The sequence below is a fragment of the Terrapene carolina genome, unplaced genomic scaffold, assembly GCF_002925995.2.
Source record: "Terrapene carolina triunguis isolate 2854851 unplaced genomic scaffold, T_m_triunguis-2.0 Scaffold33891, whole genome shotgun sequence".
In the NCBI taxonomy this organism is placed as follows: domain Eukaryota; kingdom Metazoa; phylum Chordata; order Testudines; family Emydidae; genus Terrapene; species Terrapene triunguis.
Genome location: NW_020698242.1, coordinates 13,640,785 through 13,660,883, shown reverse-complemented (window position 1 = coordinate 13,660,883; position 20,099 = coordinate 13,640,785). Strand labels below are relative to the sequence as shown.

Here is a 20,099-nt window from a genome sequence, read left to right as displayed (position 1 = left end):
GGAGCAGCCCCTGCTCTTCTAGGCCTGCGCTGTGGTGCCCCTCGCCCCCATGCCCGAGCTGCATCCCTTTGCTAGGCCTGGCAGGGGCTTCCCACGCAGGAGCAGACTCCTGCTGGCGCAGTGACACGGGACAGTGTTTGTACAAATAACGTTTATTAAAACATGCAAAACCACGAGACATCTAGTGGGAGCAGAGAGCCAGGCAGAGGCAGGCAGACAATGTGCCCAGCCTTGAGGCTGGGGCAGGAGGCCTGGTGCCAACTGGAGCACGTGACTTTTCAGAGCTTCGCTGTGATGGAGAAACCAACAACAGGGTCCGGGGCCCAGGGCTGCACGTCTCGCGAGCACCCCGAGCTCCCCGCTCTAGGGATGGGACACAGCACAGGGCCCGGCCGCTCGGAAGGGCGTGCGGAGGAGAGAGCAGCGTGGAAAGGGCCTGATAAAATCGCAGCCTCTGAGCGGTGGAGGGGACGTAGGGCAGGCTGTGGAGGGCAGGCCACTCGCTGGCTGGAAGGACGGACCTGCCCCGCTAGGCATGACTCACCAGAGCAGGCAACTGGCTGGAGAAGGAGCTGAAATGTGGGGCTTGCCCTATGGCTGCAGGGTGCTCGGGGCTGGCTTCCCCCTCCGCTGGGGCCACGGCCACGGCTGCTCCTCCCAGACCTGCCTGCTGCCCCAGCCTGAATTCCTGCCAGCCACAGCAGCTGCTCGTTCCTCGCCTAGCCCGGCCCTTCCTCCGCTGGGCCAGGGAGGAGAGAAAGGGGCTTAGAGAGAAAAGGATCCTGGGTCCCCAGCAGGGAAAGGAGGCATCAGCCGCTCTCGCTAGGCGGTGAGCAAGAGTCATGTGGTGCTGTCCGTGCCGGCGGCTCCGCTCAGAGTCGAGTCCCAGCTGAGCCCACCCATCCCGGCCGGGGACCGGAGCACGGGGCAGACGTACCCAGGAGCCCTGTACAAGGGAGCAGGGGGGGCTAAGAGCGGACACAGCTCGAGAGGGCTTCGCAAAGGCCTCAGATCTTCCCTTCTAGGGTCAGGGTCTTCAGGTCGGCTGGCGAGCGGGCGCACAGCACGGCGTGGGAGACGCTCCCCTTCTCGACCAGGGAGGCCACTGCCTCGCCCACCTCCAGGTGACTCACGTAGCCGGGGCGCAAACGCTCCGGGGTCGCCACCCCCATGTCAATCTTCACCTGCAGGGGAAAGCGGAGCCAGTTACGCCCAGGCCGTCCACCACCGGCTGGCCAGGAGGGGGTGCCCTCACCCTGGAGCAAGTGGAGCAGAGTCCCTCGCCCGCGTTAATACCCACAAACCTGCCCCAGCTGCAAGGGGCCCCGTGTTACTTGTATCTTCCTGGAGCAGGACCCCACGAAGCCAGGCGCTGGCCAGACACATGGAGGGGCCTGGGCTGCCCAAAGGGGCTGTCGAGCAGCAGCTCCGGGCGCTTTTGCTGACCTACATGAGACGCTAGCACCAGGTCAGCAGGGGGGCCAGGCCTTGCTGGGCTCTGCCCCAGCGAGTGCCCCTCCACCCCACCCACCCCGGCCAGGGGGCACTGACCTCGTTCAGCTTGCAGGGCACGTCTGGGTACTCCTCCCGGACCACCTGGCAGAAGGCCAGTGCGCCCGCGGCCCCCAGCGTCAGGAACCCTGTGCCTGGCATGAGGAGACGCTCGCCAGCCCCTCCTGGAACAGAGAGCGATAGGGCGGGGGATGCACGCAAGGACTCACCAGCACCCCACAGCCGCACGCATGGCAGCCCCTGCTGGCCCAGTGGGCGGCGAGGGGCGCTGGCAGAGCAGGGGACGGGATCTCCTCCCCTCACCTGTGATGAAGGTGTAGGAGCCGCTGGGGTTCTCCTGGACCAGAGGGAAGAACGCTTTCCAGGACGTAAAAGTGCTCAGCAGCAGCGTTTCCAGGACCTGGGAGGGGGGGACACGACTGTGTTCTTTCCTGCAGCGGCATCCCACCCCCCCGTCCCCATCACCCCCCCGCTGCAGGCTGCTGATCTGGGCATCCCGAGACAAGGCCCTGGGCCAACAGGGCCTGGCTGCTGCCCCGGGGACGGCCGCCCTTTGGAGACAGCACAGCACGCCGCTAACCCAACTCTGGGTAAGCCAGTCCTCAGCCCTGTCCTGGGACGGAGCTTGGGGGGCGGCTGTTCCCTCCCCCAGGGGCCGAGCCGCTTGTCTCCATGGCGCTCCCAGCAGCTCCTTGCACAGGGTGGCACTCCCTGGCTGCGGTTTCACAAGAGCATAGTGGAGTCTAGATCCCAGCCTAGCTCCCTCAGCATCCCCGCTGGCCCTCCCTACAGACTCACTGCCGCCTCCTCCCCAGAGCCAGCTGCATCATCTGCCCACACCCACCCGCTGAAGCTCCTGCAGCGTCTGAGTGTGGGGGGGGCCTCCCTGCCACCAGCTGAAGCCCAGCGACGACACCACGTCCGTGATCTTCCCAACACTCTTCAGCAGGGCTTCCTTGGCGGCTTCCGCTCCCTCCTCGGACCCTGGAAGGATTTCAGCAGCGAGTGAGTGCCCGGCACTGGGCCCAGCCCTGCGCCCGCATGGGGCAAAGGGAACGGCCTGCGGGCGGAACCCAGCCCTGCCCTCGCTGCAGAGGGCTCCACGCAGGAGGGTCCTGGCCAATTACGTGTCTCTCTCTCTGGACGATGTGCCTTGCCCGCTGGGGAGCGAGTCTGACCAGAAGCCCTGGAGTGGGGGGAAGCCCAGACTGCCCACTGGGCCTTGCTCGGGCATAACTAGCCTGAGTGGAGCTGGCTGCAGCAACGTGCTCTTCTAGCACGGAGCTCCCAACATGCGACAGAGGCCAGCTGGCTTGGACACTCCTCTGGGGCTCTTGTCCTCTCCTCCAGTGGGGGAAGCCCTGGAATAAGGGGCTCCCTGGAGGGACAGCCTGACACCAAGTGTCTCCCCTGGGCACTATCAGCCCCACAGCTCCTCGGCCAGCGTCCCTGGGAATCCTGCTGGCAGAGCTGTGGGCTGGGCCCAGCCACGGGCCTTACCCACGTCCCCAATGAGCGTGTGCAGACGGTCACGGGTCGACGCCGGCACAAAGCTTTGTAGTTTCTCCAGCCTGGCTCCATCGCGGGAGACGACAGCGACTCGGAAACCTGTGGGCAAGAGGGTGTCGGGGAGACGCAGCCCGAAGCGTCCTGCAGCCGGCTGGAAGGGAACTCGCGAGCACGGCCCCTTGGTCCCCAGCACACAGAGCCTCTGCCCAGGGCTTCCTGGGTCCTCGCACACCAGCATTGTCCTGTTAGCAGGGAGGGGTCATGGCTTGTCCCCTGGGTGGCCCTGGGACCAGGCCTGGGGTGGCAGCGCAGCTTGTGCTGGTGAGTGAGGGAGTCTCCGGAAGCAGGGACAGTGCCCTGGGCTAGGGAGGGAGGGAGACGCTCCAGGCCTCCATTCCCTGCTCTGCCACAGGGAATCTCTGTCTCCCAGCTGAGGAGGGGGGTGATACTGATGCTCCTCCCTGTAGCAGCTCATCAGGAGAGCTGGGGTGAGGGCAAGCTGCTGTGTGCTCCAGGCTAGCACACGGGCGCGGGGAGGTGATGGAAGGAGCCTTGGTAAAGCCAGACCCTTCGCCTTCCCCTCTTGCAAGGGAGCTGCTCTCCCTGTCTCGTGACCCGCCCAGCACCCGGCCTTGCGCACACAATGCCATGTCACGGGGCCTTGGTGGGGAGGGGGAGCTGCCCCAGATCTCCTCCTTCACCACAGCTCTGTGCAACACGTGCAAACGCGGCTGTGCCAGCGCCACGCTGCTCCCACCAACCCCCACCGCAGGCGTCTGGGTGCTCGGCTGGGCGTGGCGCTGTCGGGAGAAAACACCAGAGTCATCTCTCTCTCCCCCATTTCTGCTTGTCTCGGCACGTGGCTCTCCCTTCAAACACAGGGCTGGAAGCAGAGCCGTTCATCGGGGCATCGCACCCATACAGAGCAACTGCTCTGCCCACGCTGGGCCCCAGCGCCAGCCACCTCCTGCCCATGGGTCTGGGTGGAGCCTTCTACACATAAAACTAATCCCCGGCTGGAGGGTGCTGGCGTCCTAGAGAGATTTGGGGCAAATGGCACCAGAGCCAGGCTGCCGTGGGGTGAGAGCTGGGGACTTGGGACCGCCGGGGGGAAGCAGGTCAGGCTGGTACCTCTGAAAGGGAGTGGTCCTGATTTCTGCCCCAATCTGGCTTCCCAGGGCACGTACCCTACGCAACAGCAGAAACAGACGGCTGGCACCAGGGGGCGGATGAGATGGAGCTCTGCTGCCTAGGACTCAGGAACGTGGATGCCAGGCAGCGAGAGGCAGAGCCAGGCTCCAGCCAGGCAGAGAGGAGGCGCAGCATACAGGTGCAGGGGGCACCGGAGCGCCGAGGGCAGGCAAGCAGCCCAGCACTGTGCCATCGCTGGCAGAATTCGCACAGGCAGCTCTGCCAGGGCACTCGCCCCTCCTGCACGGCCGTGGCTGAGCTGGGAGCAGTGCGTGCCCCAGCCGGCCCATGCCCTTTGCTCGCTAGGGTGGGCAGGCGAGAAAGGCTGGGCTGAGCAACACATCGGGGCAGCAGGCACCCACAGCGGGTTTCCCTTCACTCACGGGCGAGGTCCTGTCCCCCCCCAGCAGGGTGATCTCAGCTCAGCTCCACCCCAGAGTCAGCCGGCTGCCTGGCCGGGACACAGCAGCTTTTTGGCCCTGTTGCTGCCCCAGATCTAAGGGTCTGCAATCATCCAGGAGCTGGCAGGGGCTGGTCTCAGCAGGAAGGGACCCGGTGGCACAGCCAGGGCAAAGCCCACGCTGCACCTGCCAGCCCGTATGTGGCTGAGGTTAGAAAACAAATCAACCAACTCCCCGTCGTCACCTCTGCCAAACGCCCCACTCAGCCGGCTGCCCTTACCTCTCTCCAGCAGTGACTTCACTATCCCGGATCCCACCGCGCCAGCCCCTCCAAGCACCACGACCACTCTGTCCGAGGCAGACATCCCGGCGGCCAGATGGAGACCAGGCTAACGGCAGAGCCACGCCAGGGCCAGCCACCAGCCAGGCTGTGGCTGCTCCCAGGCAGGGAAATAAGTAGGGAAGGTGCATACCTAGCTCCACCTCCAACTCCCACGGCCACACCCACCACCCACTTAGCCCCGCCTCCTGCTACTGCCCCCACCCGTCCTTTGCCTCCTGTCTCACTATTGCTCAGGGTCAGTTCGGACTCAGTGGCCCTGAGACAAACGCCCTGTCGGGTCACCCTGGATGCCAGCGCAGGGCTGAGTGCCTCGGCCAGTCCAGCCATAAGCGTCTCAGGGATGGGGCTCCCACCCCTGCCTCTGGGAGACTCCACCACCCTGCCAGTCTCCTGGGGCCGTTCCTCCCCACTCAGCTCCGGCCCGTGTGGTCCATGCCAGCCCTCCCCTCGGTCACTGCCCCCTCCTGGCAGTCATTTAGCAGAGAGCCTGGCTAGCGAGGTCAGCCAGGCCCTCTCCACTCGCTCCCTCTGCAGCTCTTCACTGCCCGCTCCCTCCTCTCCCTTGCCTGGGCTCTGTGTCCAGCTCCCCCTCTGGGAGTGCCCCAGGGAGCCGCCACCTCTGATCTCGGGCTCCTCTTCTGGGCCGTGCTCTGCACAGACAGCTCCCCGGCACGCCCACTGCCCCCTCCTCGCTCTCTTGGCAGGGCAGCCTCTGACACGGGGCCGCCCTGTCCTTCGGGATGCCCCCATTGCTGCACAGTGGGGACCGGGCACTAACTCGGGGCAGGGTGGGGTTCCTCTGCACCAAGACCACTGTCCTGTTGACTCCTTTGCCCTCTGCTCTGTTCAAGCCACAGACCCGTCTGCCTCTCGCTCCCGTTCCCTCCACTCGGGCTCGTAGCTTCCGTCTCTGGGAGGCAGCTCCCCGGCTCTACATTCCTTTGGCTCGCCCCTGGCTCCCCCTTGCCCCTCTCTGCGTGTCATACGGCAGGCTCCCGGCTTCCCCTCCACTTCCCTCCCCTTAACTGCTTCTCTTGAGCACAAGGAGCAACCATGAGCCGAGCTCCCTTTCCTCTCCTGCCCAGCCCCATGAGCCTGAACTCTCCATCAGCCCTCCCCCCACTCCCGAGCTCTTCGTCACGCCGGCCACACGAGCTGCGGCCTGCGCTCGAGTCCTGTCAGCTCCCCAGCTCCGTGCAGTGCAGCCTGCCCAGCGGGCTGTCTACCTCCTTCCACCCAGAGCAGCGTAGCCTTGTGCCCACAGGCTGCCGAGGGCTCCCCTTGGGCGTCAGGTTCTGGTTCAAAATGGCCCAGCCAACCTCTCTGCTCCTCTTCCAGCTCCCAGTCACCTCCTCTCTGCCCCTCCACCACCGATGGAAGAGCCTTCTCCTCTGTCGCTCTTGCCGTGTGAAATGGCCTCGCGGGATCTCTGCCACGGGAATATCCAACCTCATTGCTTCTTCATGGGCCCCTCTGCTGCAAGGCACTCTGAGGGGACCGGCTGCATGACCAGGGCCTGACCCAGGTGTGTGCCACAGACAATCCCTTCCCCACACCCAGGAATGGGATCAGCAATGCCTGTGTTTGGGGCGGGAGGGGTGTCTGTCTTTCAGTGAGGTTAGCACTGCCAGTCCTGGAGCCGGATAGCCCCCTGCATCGCCCCCTCCAATGTGAGTGTGCTTCCCACGGCCAGGCCGACCTAACATTCCTGCCCACAGCCCCGACATGCCCTGCAGCAGAACCAGCCTGGGACCTGCGCTCTCCGCGGGCCGGCCGGCCTGCGCTGCGGGTGCATTAGCACTGCTCTCAGGCAGTGCCCGCTGTGGCAGGCTTGGCCCCACCCCAGGAGCTCACTATAAAGACAAGGGCAGGGGCAGCCAGCGCCTATGATGCCAATAGGCTGCATCCCTGGTGGGCAAAGCCTGGGCATAACCCTGCTCCGGTGGCCACAGCTCCCCGCCCCGGCGCTGTGCTCGGTGGGGCTGGTTCTAGCCCCACGGCCCCATCTAGCGTTAGAACCAAGAGTTCCCCCTTGGTGCCTGGTGGGCTGTCACCACGGCAGGCTGAGGGTCTCGAGCTGGGACCCTGGCCAAGGCTGGGTGGGGAAGGGGCTGCAGCGTGCTTGGGTTTCCCCTGTGGTGGGTGCATTTACCCCCTACCTGCAACCACCCCCATTGCACGGAGGGTTTGGGGCACTGTGCCTTGCAGTCAGCGGAGCCGTGCTGTGCCCATGGGCCGCGGGGGTGGCAGCAGCTAGCGAGGCCTCTGGGGAGGCCAGGAATGGAGGCTGAGGGAAGGCGCTGGTGCCCTGGGGAGACCCTGGCCTGCTGGGCACCACTAGTGTGGCCAGTGGCTTCCTGCCCTCCCACTGGCCTAGCCAAGTTCTGGGGTGGGACGGGGCAGATGGGTAGGCAGAGGCCTCCAGGCCTGGGGGTGCCTTGGGGAGGGCGGCTCTGGGTGGGACAGGGGTGTGGGAAGAAGCCCCAGGGCTGGGGGTGCCCTGGGTGTGGGGGCCCTGCCCAGGGGGCAGGTGGGCGGGTGCCCGGGGTGCTCTGGGCAGGGGTCCCTGTGCGGGGTCTCTGGCCAGGCCCAGCCCCCCTCTCTGGGCTCCGCAGGGGTCACACGGGGAACCAGGCCTCCCTGCAGCCCCCCACCCACGGCCAGTGCTGAGCCCGGGGGCTCCCGGCGAGACAGGCCGCCTGGGCCGGCAGGGAGGGGGTTAACCCGCCAGTGGGCGGGGCGCCGGGCAGCCCCGCCTCTCGGCACGTGATCTCCACTGGCCACGGGGCGGAACTAGAGGAAACCGGAAGTTGTTGCCCGGCGGAGGAACGGAAAGACCCTGGGCCGGCAGGTGAGTGGTGCCGGGGGCCTCCGCCTCTCAGCCCCCCCTTCCCCCACGGAGGGGCGTGGCCTCCGCCCCCTTACCCCACGGAGGGGCGTGGCCTCTGCCTCTCAGCCCCCCCTTACCCTAAGGATGGGGGAGGGGTCTCTGTGTCTCCTCCCCCTTTACCCCATAGGCTTTGAGAGGGGTCTCTATCTCTGCCCCTCCCCCTTCACCCCCTATACCGGGGGGGGGCTGGGTATGTCTGTGTATCAAAGGTGGCTTTGGGGACTGTCCTGGAGGGAGAGGCCAAGGGTTGGCCCCACCCCTCCCAGCCCCCTTCCGCAGGCCGGGCACTGGCTGCTGAGAAGTGGGGCAGAAGAACCCCTCCAGAGCCTGAGTGAGCCGCTAAGGGGGAGGGAAGCTGTCCTGACTCTCGATGGTGGAGTTGGAGCAGGGCAGAGCTGCCCCTGGTTGGGTTGCACAGGACACTCTGGTGGCCCTGGGTGGGTGCTGCCATTCGTGGGCTCTTAGCCGCTCACCCCTGCCCTCTCCGCGGCTCTAGGATGGGCTCCAGCTCCCTGGTGCAGCAGGAGTACCGCAAATGTCTGGAGAGGGATTTCCGAAGGGGCCACTCTGGAGTCTGCACTGACCTGGCGCTGAGGAAGTTGCTGCGGCAGCACCTGCTGGCGGATCCGGAGCTGCACCACGCCCTGCGGAACGACGTCTTTGCCGTGCTCGCCAGCAGCCTTCGGGGATGGGAGGCCCTGCCCTTGGCACTCAGGGGGCTGGCCAGGGCCTTTGAGGTCCTTGAGCTGGCAGCTGTCAATCTGCACCTCCTCCCTTGGCGCAAGGAGTTCAGCACAATCAAGGTGAGCATTGGTGTGTGGTCATGGTGCCGCCTGGCTGCACCGGTCTTCTCTCCTGGGCGTGCTGGAGAGAGACAGGGAGCTGCTGAAACAGGGTGCGGGGCCATGCCGAGCACATCACTGAAGAGAGAGAGGGTCACTCCAGGGACTTCAGCACAGATTCCCTGGGGTGCAAATTCCCCAGGGGGCTAGAATATTGGGGCCAGTCCCTCGTGTAGCTGATGATTACACTCGTGCCCAGACAGATCTGGGATTTGTTAGAGACCCACCCCCGATCTAACCCCAGGACGGGGAGTCAGGATTGATCCCTGCGGCAGCAGCATAGGTGTGTGATGGGCCTTTAGACAAAGGGATCCCACCACGATGGAAACCCCGCCTGTGCCTGTATGGCCCCGAGTGGCTAGAACACCAAGGGGCAGAGGTACTTCGTCTCTGGGCGGCGTCACTGATTGTGTGGCCATCACACAGTTTCGGGTTCAAGGATCTTAGCAACGTGATTGGGACAGTCACAGAAATAGGCTGGGGGCTCAGGGCTGTGTAGGACCTGGGACCAGCTAGTCCCTTGATGCAGTGGGCCGTGTCTCCAAAGGAACCCCAGTGCAACAGGGGCAGGTCCCTGAGGCACCCGCAGCTGATGTTAGGAAGGAGAGGAGGGGCACTTCCCCGGTCTGACTCCACTGCCTTCCTGGGAGTTGAATTTCCTACCCTGCCTGGCAGGCCCGGGAGCTGTGGCATCCTCTGGTGGCTGTGCTCCCTGGAGCGCCCTCCCCACTAGGGCAGTCTGGAGGCTAGTGGTGGCAGTGACTCTTGCTTTGGGCTGTTGGGCAGGGGCTGAGAATTCAAGCTGCTCTCAGGTTGCTGTGGGCTTGGTGGTGCTGACTGCTCATTGGGTCAGTGTTTGTGGGGCGGAGGCGGGGTGGTGAGGTCACCGGGTTAGACTGGCTGGGAGAGGGCCAGCTGCGTGCTCAGCAAATAACGCGGTGCTGCTGTTGCAGATGTTCTCGGGGGTGTACGTGCACTCCCTGCAGGCGGCGCTGTCAGACAGTGACATCGCCAAGAGCTTCCACAGGATGGGATATGTGAAGAGAGACGACCATCACCTCGTGGTGTCCCGGCCACCCCCGGGAGCTGAGCTCGTCCAAGCCGCCTGTGGCTTCTTTGCAGCGAGGGTGGAGTGTGAGATCCTGGGGGAGATCCTGTGGCAGCTGGAGCCATGCCAAGTGTCTGCTGAAGACCTGCTGCGGGTGCGGAGGGGCACCAGGGACCTGGACGGCTGTGTGGAGCAGCTGCGGAGACTTGCAAGATGGCCGAAAGGCAGAGAGCCCAGAGCCAAGGTGGCTCCTGGCTGTGCTGAAAGCATTGATCTCTATGGGGAGGAGCTGAAAAGCCCAGAGGCTGCGACCCTGTACGGTGAACCCGTGGGAGCCAGGCTGCAATCATCCCTATGGGGTTTGTCCTCCCAGGAGCTACACAGGCCCCCCAACCTGTGGGGTGAGGCTGTTGGAGGACCTGGTCCTGAGGATCTCGGGGGAAATGAGGGAAGGATCTGGGACAACCAGAGGGCTAATGAGTCTGGCCAGGAGCAGCCTTATAGAAATGGGCCCGACTCAGAGGCTGCCGCCTTCTCTTTTATCTCCTTAAGAGGGGCGCTTAGCAGGATCAGTGACTCGGTCTCTCCTGAGAACATGGGGAGCACAAACCCTTCTCTGAGCTCCCCCTCTGACACTGCAGTGCTCGAGTCACACGAGGCAGCCAGTTGCCTCATGCCCCGCTCTGCTGGCAAGGTTATGCCCTCGGAGTGCAGAGCTGCCAGCTTCTCGCCCAAGCCTGCAGAGAGACCACGGGAGCTGCCGCCTGCTGCCCCATGGCTAGAGAGCAGCGAACGGGAAGTGCTGGAGTTACCGTGCTACCAGCTGCATTCATGCCTGGTCCGAGGTGCTCTCCCCTCCTACTGCTGTGCCACATGCTGCCTGCTCCACGCCAGCTGCTGTGATGCCATGCAGACCTGCAGGAGTAGCCACTGCATGCAGGAGCTGCAGAGCGAGGAGCGGAAGCGCCTGTGGTTACAGAGGACCGAGGTGGACATGCTGCTGAACGAAGGCTCTGGGGCTCGGCCCTAGCTACAGGACGAGCTGCCTCCCCAGTGCCTGCAAATGCTGTGGGATGTGTCAACCAAATCCTACCTCCGGGGGAAGCATCAGGACTTGCCGGATGCCACCCGGTTCTGTTCTAGGGGAAGCCTCTGGTGGCGGAGCTGATTTCCTCCCCCCACCCCGCTACAGCGGTGCTCTGTAGAGACTCGGCCCAGATCCTCCCCTGCTGTAGCTGCCCTACATTCAACACTACTACTCTTCCCTCCCACCTCCTCTGAGCCAGTTCCAGGGATTGGCCTCCGCTGTGGCTCTGGCATGATCTCCTGGCCCTGCTTAGTCACAGCTCTAGCTTCCCTCTGCCGGAGGAGCTGGGGCCTCTTAGCTCACAGGCTTCTCAGGACAGCCTGAAATATTGGACCTAGGTAAGGACAAGGAGAAACGAGAGACTTGCTCTTTTTCAAGCGATGCCCTTGAGTTGGTGGAAGGATGCTGCTCTGTGGCATGGCCCATGTGGACAGCTCTGCCCCTGCTCCAGGAGAGGAGCACAGATTAACTGTCCACCAAAGGCCAGCCGTGAGAGGAGAGACGATCTCGTGCTGTTTCCCAGCTCATGCTGGTCCTACCCATTGCTGCTCAGGCTGACTGGCCTTAAGGTTCTGGGTGGGACAAAAGGTGCCCAGGGGAAGAAGCGTCTGGGTTTCTGGCAGTGGGCGTTTGAGCTAGAGCAGCTTTTGCCCCAGACTGACGGGTCAGAAGGAAATGACAAACGCTTTGAGCATCTGCCCTTTATTGGGTGATGTGTCTCCTGCACCCTGCCTGCCTCAGCTGCTCTGGGCGAGTTCACAGCCTTCAGGGAGTTAGCAAGCTAGGCTCTTGCCCTGCAGTATTCCCTAGTACCAAATCCCTGTCCTCATGAGGGCTGTGGCACTTTGGGTTCTCCAGACTCAATGGTTGCTGGAGCTTTGGAGGAAGGGTTACACTGTTAGTCCCATGGGCCGCAGTGCATTAGGAGTTCCCTTGTCCTATGGCTGATGTTCCAGCTCCTTGGTCAGCAGAGCCTTAGGGATTCAGTTACCATCTCCCCAGGGCTCAGCTCTGATGTCTCAGGACTCTATTCCTCCGCCTAGGTCACTGCTTGCACCTTTCCTGGGAAGGTGGTGAGTGCTCTGGGGCAGAGCAAAGCTTCTCCCTCCCGTATCAAGGGTTAAGTGGAGTGGGCACTGGCTCCTGGAAATGATAGCCTATCCCCTCCCCATGTGCACACCCAGCTGGAAACTCAAAGGCAGCAGAATGCTGGACCCAGGAAAGCCAAAAAGGGAGCTGCCTGGTGCTGTTGCCTAGGGGGGGCATGTCCCCCTCTTGCTATGCTGTTTAGAGCAGCACTGCCAGGGCTCCCGGCTCAAACTCAGGGAGGGGAAGCTGAGAACACTGCGGGTGGCCCCCAGTTTCAGCGTGAGGTGGCTAGAATCAGTGCCAGCAGCCAGGCACTAAACAGCCACCCTGAAAACCAACCCCAGGTCAAATCCAGTGGTGATGAGTGCTGTACCTTCCAGGGCACGGGGAGAGTGTGCAATAGGATGGCACCCCTACCTTGCAGCTGGCCCACTGTCAGTCTGCACTGGCCAAGTACCCCAGCCCCTCTGGCTGGGTAAGACCCCCTTCCCACCTCAGCTCTTGCTGGTAACCCTCACCTCACCACACCACAAAGAAAGAACGTTGTCTATCACCTCCACAGTTACCTAATAAAGTGTTTTTCTTGCTAGCCTGGTATTCTGGCTCCCGGGCAGGGTGTGGGAGCAGGAACAGTATGAACTCATCCTATGCCACATAAATTCCACCTGCCCATTACCAGTGGCTCTTGCTTCAGACTTTCATGTCCTTAACTCGCTAATGTTGGTGGCTCATTAACAGAGGGTGATCTTGTTAAGAAGCTCCAGGCGATGACGGGTAGAGGGGAAGCTGTGGCTACCCAAGCTGCTGAGGGTGCAGTGTGTCACAGCAGAATGAGTCAGAAGCCTTGAGATCTCAGCACAAGACAAGCAGGATTGGCTCAGGCCCCTGCTGAGGTGGCACAGCTACTGGAGGAAGTGATGTCGCTGCTGCAGTACACTGGCTGAGCACTGGGAGAGCACCAAGCAGTGCCCCTCACCTGCAGCTGGGCTGGGCATGTTTGTCACTGTGGCCCCAGGGTGCTCGGTGTGGAGGGGGGAGAGTTCTGAGCTAGGTCGCTACATTGTGCTTCCAGGACTCTGCGCTCCGCGTCCTGTGCAGGGAGAGCTGTGACACCCAGAAAGGGATCTGGCTGAGACACGCTACACACAGCAGCCATTCCTCGCTGGTGCTGGCCCGGCTGCCTGGGGTAAACAAGCTAGCTGGCCAGGAGAGCAGCTCTGCAGGACTATCCGTTACAGCTGACACTAACACGACATTTTATTGAGGGCAGGATCACATGAACCACAATGAGGAACAAAGAACCAAGGGACTTTTCGATCAACAGTGAGCTGGGCTAGGCCTGCAGTGCAGCTTGTAACAAACCCAGCAGCCATTCAGGGTCGGCCGGCACCTCTTGCCCCTGGCTGCCCACCTAGGGTTCAAGGCTCCTTTCAGCCCATAGGAATGTGTTCACACACTGGCCTTTCCCTGGAGCTTCTGCCAGCTAGAAGGATCCAACCCCAGGGGCTGGTGATGGGCCAGCCGCCATGAAGGATGCGACTGGCACTGGGTGGAGAGGGACGCAGGATAGATACTAAGTTTGCTCTGACTGCTCTCTTGGTGCAAAGATGATAGAACAATCCACAGCCCTCGAGCGTGTCTCCAGCAGCTGCATTTGAGTGGAAGTTCGGGGTACTGTCGTCCTAGCACGCACTGGACCACCCAGCAAGAGGCACCCTGAGAACATCGACAGGTCAAGAGGAGCTTGTGCTGCGTCTGCCTTGGGTCCTATAGCAGCTAGTTACGAATCCTTCAGCTCCCAGCGCCTTCTCATCCTCTGTTTTGGATGTTCCCTCCGTCCGCATCTTTGTCCAAACCTTAAGCAGAAGGACACACGTTGAGGAGAGGGAGTGAGTAATCACAGACTGGCTGAGCTGCTGCCATTGTGGAGAACACCAGCTTCTGGGGAGTAGGGTGGGAACTTAGGGTCCTCCAAAGCATGGCCTGAGCCCTGTGGGGCATGGGAGAGGCAGCAGAGCTGGGCCCCGGGCTGGGAGTGCTGCAGATCGCATGCTCACTCGGGCAGCGAAGAGCACCCCCAACGCCTGGCGACACGTGCAGCCTTTGGGCATGAGAGTCTGCACATAAAACCAAACTAAACTTCCCAGGGACTGAAGAGGCCAATAGGACGGAGCGGGCGCCTTCCAGGGCGAGAGCAGTACATTGACTGGGAGGTCTGTTCCCCCACTCACAGATGGGGCTGTGCCTCTCCCAGACAGGCCAGTACACCAAGGCTCCTCTCCTGGCAAGTAACTGGGGAAACGGGCTCCCAGTCTGCACTCCCAACAGGAGCTAGGCTCCAGTCTTTTGCAGGCAGTTTAACCTGAGAATCCTGGGGCAGAAAGTGAAGTGGGACAGCCCGTTAGTGCTGTGGCCTCCAGTCACCTGTCGTTCTGTCCAGTCCTCATCACAACCCCTTGCCAGCTGTGAAAGTCTCAAGCCAGGAAAGGCCCAAGGGCTGGAATAGCAGGTAGTGCTGTTTGGGAGGAGCATCAGCACGGCAGCGTGGGAGGCTGCAGGTCAGGGCTGGGGCAGGGGCTTCTGCCCTGCACTTTCTAAGCACTCAGTTCATCCTGAATTGAGAGGCGTATCCTCCCCTGTCATGTTACTGAAGGGCTGGGTCACTGATGGTCCGATTCCAGGGGAGAGAGAAGATCGTTCTTACCTGGCAGAACGTGCAGCCTCAGGGCTTGCCGCGCTTGCCCTGGCTCTCTGCCCCGGCGCTGGCGGGAGCAGCTCGCTTGTTGCGGTGGTGGGGGAAGGTGGGCATGAGCTCCGGTTCACAGGCTGGGGAGAAGGGGAGAGGAAATGAGTCTCAGGAAGGGCTCAGAGTCCCGTAGGCTCCAATGGTGCAGAGGAGTCACTTACGCAAGGGCTTTTCTTTGAAGTAGGAGCTCTCAAGGCAGTCTCCCGCTGTCGCCCTGGGGAGGCAAATGCAGGTTACAAAAAAGTCCATCGTCCCCACAAACACTCCCTCTTCTTCAGGAAACCTCTGTAGACGTGAGACCTTCCTTGTGCCCAAGCAGCTCAGCGAAGCTGTGACCATGCCCCTGCTTTCACTTCCTGTCCAGAGGGCAATGCGCAGTACATCCCGCGCTGGGCTCCTGCATAATCCCTGAGGCCCTGCCTGCCCAACGGCATCTGGCCGGGGAGCAGTACAACCTGGTCCTATAACGGTCAGACACCCCCACAGTCTTGGGGTAAAGAGGGCAGCAATGCCTGGGGGATCAGCCCCGGGAGCAAGGCAGCACTGCAGGAACTGGCACCGCTGGCCCTGCTGGTTTGCCTTGATCTGCTCTAGCCTCAGGGGAGGAGCTGATTACAATGTAAATGAGCCCCCAGCTCGGGGTTACCCAGTGCTTCCTGGGAGCTGACAGCTCCCCCATGCACTGCAGCTGTTTAAAGCGGAGGGGAACAGCCCTGCCTGGCGGGAGGGTGGCAGGAGCCACCCCCACCCCATACACTGAGGAGCCCGGGCCCCACATCACTGGCAGGTCCATGGCCTGCGCTGGGCTGCAGATGGCTCTTTACCTCTTCTTGGGGTCATACATGAAGAGGAAGTTGAGCAGGCGAAGCCCAGCCTCCGACAGCCATGGGAACTTGTGCTTGAGGTTGTTGTAGGGCTGCTTCCGCAGGGTGTACTGGCTCACTAGGGGCAGCTTGGAAAAGCCCTGGGGGGAAAGGGAGACATGCGAGGGTCAGGGAAGAGTGTGGCAGGGTGGGGGATGCAGAGCGAGCACTTACTGGCCAGATGTTTTCATTGGGCGTCCCCAGCAGCTGCACAATGAGGTCAATCTGGTGGATCTCTGAGCTGCCTGGGAGTAACGGCTTGTGGGCCAGCAGTTCCGCGAGGATACATCCCACTGCCCTGGGGAGGGAATAGGCCTCCTGGGTTAGTGGGAAGCAGGCGCACGAATCCCTTGCATCAGACTCCTTCTCCTTTGCCCCCAGCAGCAGCTCCCTCCTGTTGCTGTAGACCCACCTTGGCCCTGGTTCAGTACGAGATCTTTATACAGATGTGAACATTGCTTCCTGAAGTACCGAGCTGTTGCCCTGACCCCGTCGGTCCCCTGGCTGTCCCCCAGCTAGTTCTGCAAATTCATAACTGCAAATTCCTGGCCAGAGCATTACTCTCCAATACGAGAGCCCCTTACCACATATCTATGCCCGTGGTCTGGGTCGTCGTTCCCAGCAGCAGCTCTGGGGCCCGGTACCTGTACAATGTAATGAATGCAGTAATTACGAATCGGTGGAGCTCCCAGATGCTTCCCATTGTCTCATTCACCCAGATTGACTGCAGGGCTGACCCACGGCCTCTGAGGGGGTCCATGATAGGGTGACTCACTCAGGACTAAGCAGAGCCTACTCACCAGAGGGTGACGACTTTAGGGGTCATTGGTTTTAGTGGCACTCCGTGAGCACGAGCCAGCCCAAAATCCGCTGCAAGAGAGGGCAGATTCAAGGTCAAAAAACAGGCCAGCTACTGCCCTTGCCTCTGCATTACAAAATGAGAAAGCTGGAAGCATCTCTGGAGCTGCATTAGCAAAGGTGACAGGGGAGCTCACCTATCTTCACGCAGCCTTTATCGGTCATGAGCAGATTAGACACCTTCAGATCCCTGCCATCAGAAAGAAGCCAGTTACTGATGGCTGTGTTAGAGGCAATGCTTCACGTGGGGCCACTCCATGCTGCCCAAAGTACCTGCTGCTCCAAGAGGGCCTCCCTCTGCCCCACTGAGAGCCAAGGAAACAGCCCAAGTGGCACAGCTGGCTCCCAATGTCCAGTCCATTACCCAGTGCCCCTCCCCTACAATCCCTTTACCCACAGTACCTTTCACTCTGCCCCTTACCTATGGATGATGAAGTTCTCATGAAGATACTGAAGGCCCTTGAGTACTTGTAAGATGATACACTTCACCTGCGCATGGTGGGAGACGGGATTAGCAAGACAGCATCACATTAGTACTTAACATGTATCTGCAAAGGATCCTACCCTGCCCTCCCTCATCACTCCAGTATCTCAGTGCCTTCCAGTCAAGCATTAAGCAATCTGACTAACAGCTGCTGACAGCTTATGCCCTGGTTCATTTTATGCAGAAGCTCAAGGTCAATGCAAAGCCGTGCGCCCTAGTTTGGAGCCCAAGACCCAAAACATTGTAACAAAGGCGTGTTCTAACTGCAGCGATGCAAACAGGGTTTAATGCAGGCAGCAGGCAATGCCCCATATCACAGAGGGCCAAGGGGGTTAGATTATTCTACCCTATGTTAGACAGGACAGAGGTCGTTAAGTTATGATGAAATCAGGTCATGTGACCTGATGACTGGCAGCCAATTTACAGACTGGCATCTGTCTCCCAGTGCCCACCATCAGCTCCACTGACACTACCGATGCAGACTGCCTCAATGCTCTGGGCTGGAATCTGCATCCTTGGCTGTAGGTTGAGCAGTATATTGGTAGCCTGCTCGCAATGGCTAGAGCCACAGCACCCTCTTACAGCTGGGAGTTGTAATGCACCGGCACAATCTACCTGTACCTGAGCCTCAGAAAAGGGCGTCTGCATGTTCTCGAGAAGGCTGGCGAGATCCTGTTCACAGTAACCCATCACCAGGAAAATACTGCAGGAGACACACACCACAGTCAGTCACCTCACTGCAGTTCCACTGTGCTGACCACCCCCACGGGTCATCCAACTACCATTCCTGCCAAGGGCAAGGGCAGGGAAATACTGTGACATTCCTCCCGAAGGGAGAGCAGGTGCAGAGCCAGTACTATGGGACTGTTACCTCTCCAGATGGTTTCCTACGACAACCTCCTTCAACTCCACGATATTGGGGTGCCGAAGCTTCAGAAGCAGGGTGATCTCCCGCAGGCTGCTGATGGGGATTCCTGCAGAGTGGTACTTGAGTCACGCATTAGAACTCCCCCTCCAGTCCCCTGGCCTGACCGGAGGCTCTGATGTGGCTGTGCAGGGCTAAGCACATTTCTGAAGTGTTTTAAGAGATCCCTCCCCACCCCTAAAACCCCAGAGCTTCCTAGGAAGAGCAACTCCCCTTCAGCTCTCCCCTTACCATCTTTCTCCTTGTCCATCCGCACCTTCTTTAGTGCCACAATCTCATCCGTCTGGGTATCTCGAGCACGGTCTGAAACAGTAACACACACCATGTGGTCAGTACCTGGAAGACAAGCCTCACAGCAAAGCGAATGCCTGATCCACCACTGACACCGGTCACGAAGTGAACCATTAACCATCACCTCTCAACACTGGGGGGGGAAAGGGGGGGTAACAGTGAACCCCCCTCCAACTGATGTGCTCATCACTGGGGAACAGACAAGATGGGCTTCAGCCTGTGCTGGGGCTGCCCTTACACCTAGGGACCTGTGTCACTGAGTATTTTCCAGTGTCCTGGGGCATGAGGTATTGCTGTCAGCACCCCCCACCACAGGAAGCAAACCAGCTCCCGCTGCTGAAGCCTGCAGCAGATACAACACTTACACACGATGCCATAGGTCCCTTCCCCAATTCGATTCAGCTTCTCAAACTCCTTCACGCTCCGGCACCTTCCCAGCTGAAAGCAGAGAGCCATATCACAGAGCAGCCAGCCCCCTCCCCAGAGCTGTCTTGGGGGCAGTGTTCAATGATTAGGGCTTATGATTTTCATTGTGAAGTTAGTTTTATCTGGAGCCCTCCAGAAGCTGGAATATGTCATTGCTGCTAGCCGGATACACAGCTGTATCCCACCAGCATGAAACCACCACAAGACATTATGTTAGTTATGGTGCTTAATGCATGGCTGGAAGGCGCTCAGCTACTGGGGTGATAAGCATGATTAACAACTACAGCAGCAGTTCTCAAACTGTGGGTTGGCACCCCCTTTTAATGGGGTCACCAGGGCTGATGTTAGACTTTCTGGGGCCCGGGGCCAAAGCCCAAGCCGTGGGTGGCAGGGCTCAGCCCTGGGCTCAGGTTACAGGCCCCCCTGCCTGGGGCTGAAGCCCTTGGGCTTCAACTTTGCCCCCCCCCCCGGCCTGGGGCTTGAACAGGCTCTGGCTTCGGTCCCCCCGCCCTGGGGTGGTGTAGTAATTGTCAGAGGGGGCATGGTGCTATGGAGTTTGAGAACCCCGGCACTATAGGTAGAAGAGCTATCTGACAGCATTTCAGCCTCTAGACAGCAAATGTAAGAGCTTCAGAAAGGCCCAGGGCATGATGCTAGAAGCAAAGAGTTAGCGTAAGGCTCATGGGAATATTACTGTTTGGACACTATAGCCAACGCTTCGCAGGGCAACCTGCGGTTGATTTGCTCTGTGAAATGGCGTGAGAGCAATGGCGCCCCGCGCCAGCTATCACTGGGCTGTGCCCAGCATCTGGACAGATGTGCCCAACTCTGTGTTTGCAAACACACGTGTCATTTCCACGCACGTGCAAACGTGCGAACTGAATTGTGAGCAAATGTTGGCCTGTCACTGCCATGATTTCCACAGCCTGGGGGGGTCTCCCTCTTTCACCCCACCGCACCCCGCCCCACCCATCCCTCCTTCACCCTTCCCCCACTCCGCCCCTGCCCCACCCTTCCCCCCTCCCCCACTCCGCCCTGCCCCACCCTTCCCCATTCACCCCGCCCCCACCCTTCCCCTGCCCCACCCACACTCTGCCCTGCCCCACCCTTCCCCATTCACCCTTCCCCTGCCCCACCCTTCCCCATTCACCCCGCCCCCACCCCGCCCCTGCCCCACCCTTCCCCATTCACCCCTCCCCCACTCCGCCCCTGCCCCACCCTTCCCCATTCACCCCGCCCCTCCTTCCCCCCAGGCGCCATAGGGGGGCGCTGCCTTAACCCTTTCCCGCTCGGGCTCGGCCCACCCACGCTCACCCTGTCCCCGGGGGGCACCGGGAAGAAGCCCCCGCCGCGCAGGCGCTTGAGTCGCAGCACTTCTGGCTCCTGCTCGGGGCAAGCGGCCTCCGCCATGATCCCCGTACCCGGGGGGTGGCGCCTCGCGCTTCACCACTGCGCATGTGCAGCACCCGGTGCCTTTTCACCGCGCCGGCGCAGTACGTGACTTAGCCCACCCTCCCCTCAGAGTCTCTAGCAACGGTTGCTATGCAGGGCCTGCTGGCTAAGGGCTGACGGTGGGGGGGCTGCCTGGGGGGGG

General features: G+C 61.3%; 3 protein-coding genes across 3 annotated transcripts; 1 reads left to right on the top strand and 2 right to left on the bottom strand.

Annotated features, from left to right (window-relative positions):
• Positions 1 to 1,007: 1,007 nt before the first annotated feature.
• LOC112103480 lies at positions 1,008 to 4,978 on the bottom strand. Its single transcript, XM_024195280.1, has 7 exons — positions 4,894 to 4,978; positions 3,013 to 3,120; positions 2,361 to 2,496; positions 2,093 to 2,096; positions 1,816 to 1,912; positions 1,552 to 1,676; positions 1,008 to 1,184 (listed from the first exon to the last, which is right to left on the bottom strand). The coding sequence occupies exons 1-7, from the start codon at positions 4,976 to 4,978 to the stop codon at positions 1,008 to 1,010; spliced, it is 732 nt and encodes a 243-aa protein (XP_024051048.1).
• Positions 4,979 to 7,768: 2,790 nt separating this feature from the next.
• LOC113409581 (spermatogenesis-associated protein 2-like protein) lies at positions 7,769 to 11,073 on the top strand. The gene is made up of 3 exons (XM_026663672.1): positions 7,769 to 7,807; positions 8,343 to 8,649; positions 9,642 to 11,073. Exons 2-3 carry the CDS (start codon positions 8,344 to 8,346, stop codon positions 10,764 to 10,766), a joined length of 1,431 nt encoding a protein of 476 aa, XP_026519457.1. The 5' UTR covers positions 7,769 to 7,807; position 8,343; the 3' UTR covers positions 10,767 to 11,073.
• A 2,078-nt stretch (positions 11,074 to 13,151) lies between these two features.
• LOC112103468 (cyclin-dependent kinase 10) lies at positions 13,152 to 19,915 on the bottom strand. The gene is made up of 14 exons (XM_024195263.2): positions 19,820 to 19,915; positions 18,445 to 18,517; positions 18,020 to 18,091; positions 17,735 to 17,837; positions 17,485 to 17,566; positions 16,801 to 16,868; positions 16,517 to 16,569; positions 16,322 to 16,391; positions 16,106 to 16,165; positions 15,696 to 15,819; positions 15,483 to 15,622; positions 14,820 to 14,872; positions 14,617 to 14,738; positions 13,152 to 13,768 (listed from the first exon to the last, which is right to left on the bottom strand). The coding sequence occupies exons 1-13, from the start codon at positions 19,913 to 19,915 to the stop codon at positions 14,635 to 14,637; spliced, it is 1,098 nt and encodes a 365-aa protein (XP_024051031.1). The 3' UTR covers positions 13,152 to 13,768; positions 14,617 to 14,634.
• Between the last annotated feature and the right edge of the window lie 184 nt (positions 19,916 to 20,099).

What these genes read in the sequence shown, in the direction of transcription:
- LOC112103480 (XM_024195280.1), bottom strand. Translation starts at nt 4,978, where the DNA reads ATGTCTGCCTCGGACAGAGTGGTCGTGGTGCTTGGAGGGGCTGGCGCG. An exon ending in CACGCTCATTGGGGACGTGG is followed by an intron (nt 2,497 to 3,012) that starts GTAAGGCCCGTG and finishes AAATCCTTCCAG; the next exon opens with GGTCCGAGGAGGGAGCGGAA. An exon ending in CTCCTACACCTTCATCACAG is followed by an intron (nt 1,677 to 1,815) that starts GTGAGGGGAGGA and finishes TCTCTGTTCCAG; the next exon opens with GAGGGGCTGGCGAGCGTCTC.
- LOC112103468 (XM_024195263.2), bottom strand. Translation starts at nt 19,915, where the DNA reads ATGGCGGAGGCCGCTTGCCCCGAGCAGGAGCCAGAAGTGCTGCGACTC. An exon ending in CCTAAAGTCGTCACCCTCTG is followed by an intron (nt 16,166 to 16,321) that starts GTGAGTAGGCTC and finishes TACATTGTACAG; the next exon opens with GTACCGGGCCCCAGAGCTGC. An exon ending in ATGTATGACCCCAAGAAGAG is followed by an intron (nt 14,873 to 15,482) that starts GTAAAGAGCCAT and finishes TTGCCTCCCCAG; the next exon opens with GGCGACAGCGGGAGACTGCC.
- LOC113409581 (XM_026663672.1), top strand. Translation starts at nt 8,344, where the DNA reads ATGGGCTCCAGCTCCCTGGTGCAGCAGGAGTACCGCAAATGTCTGGAG. An exon ending in AGGAGTTCAGCACAATCAAG is followed by an intron (nt 8,650 to 9,641) that starts GTGAGCATTGGT and finishes CTGCTGTTGCAG; the next exon opens with ATGTTCTCGGGGGTGTACGT.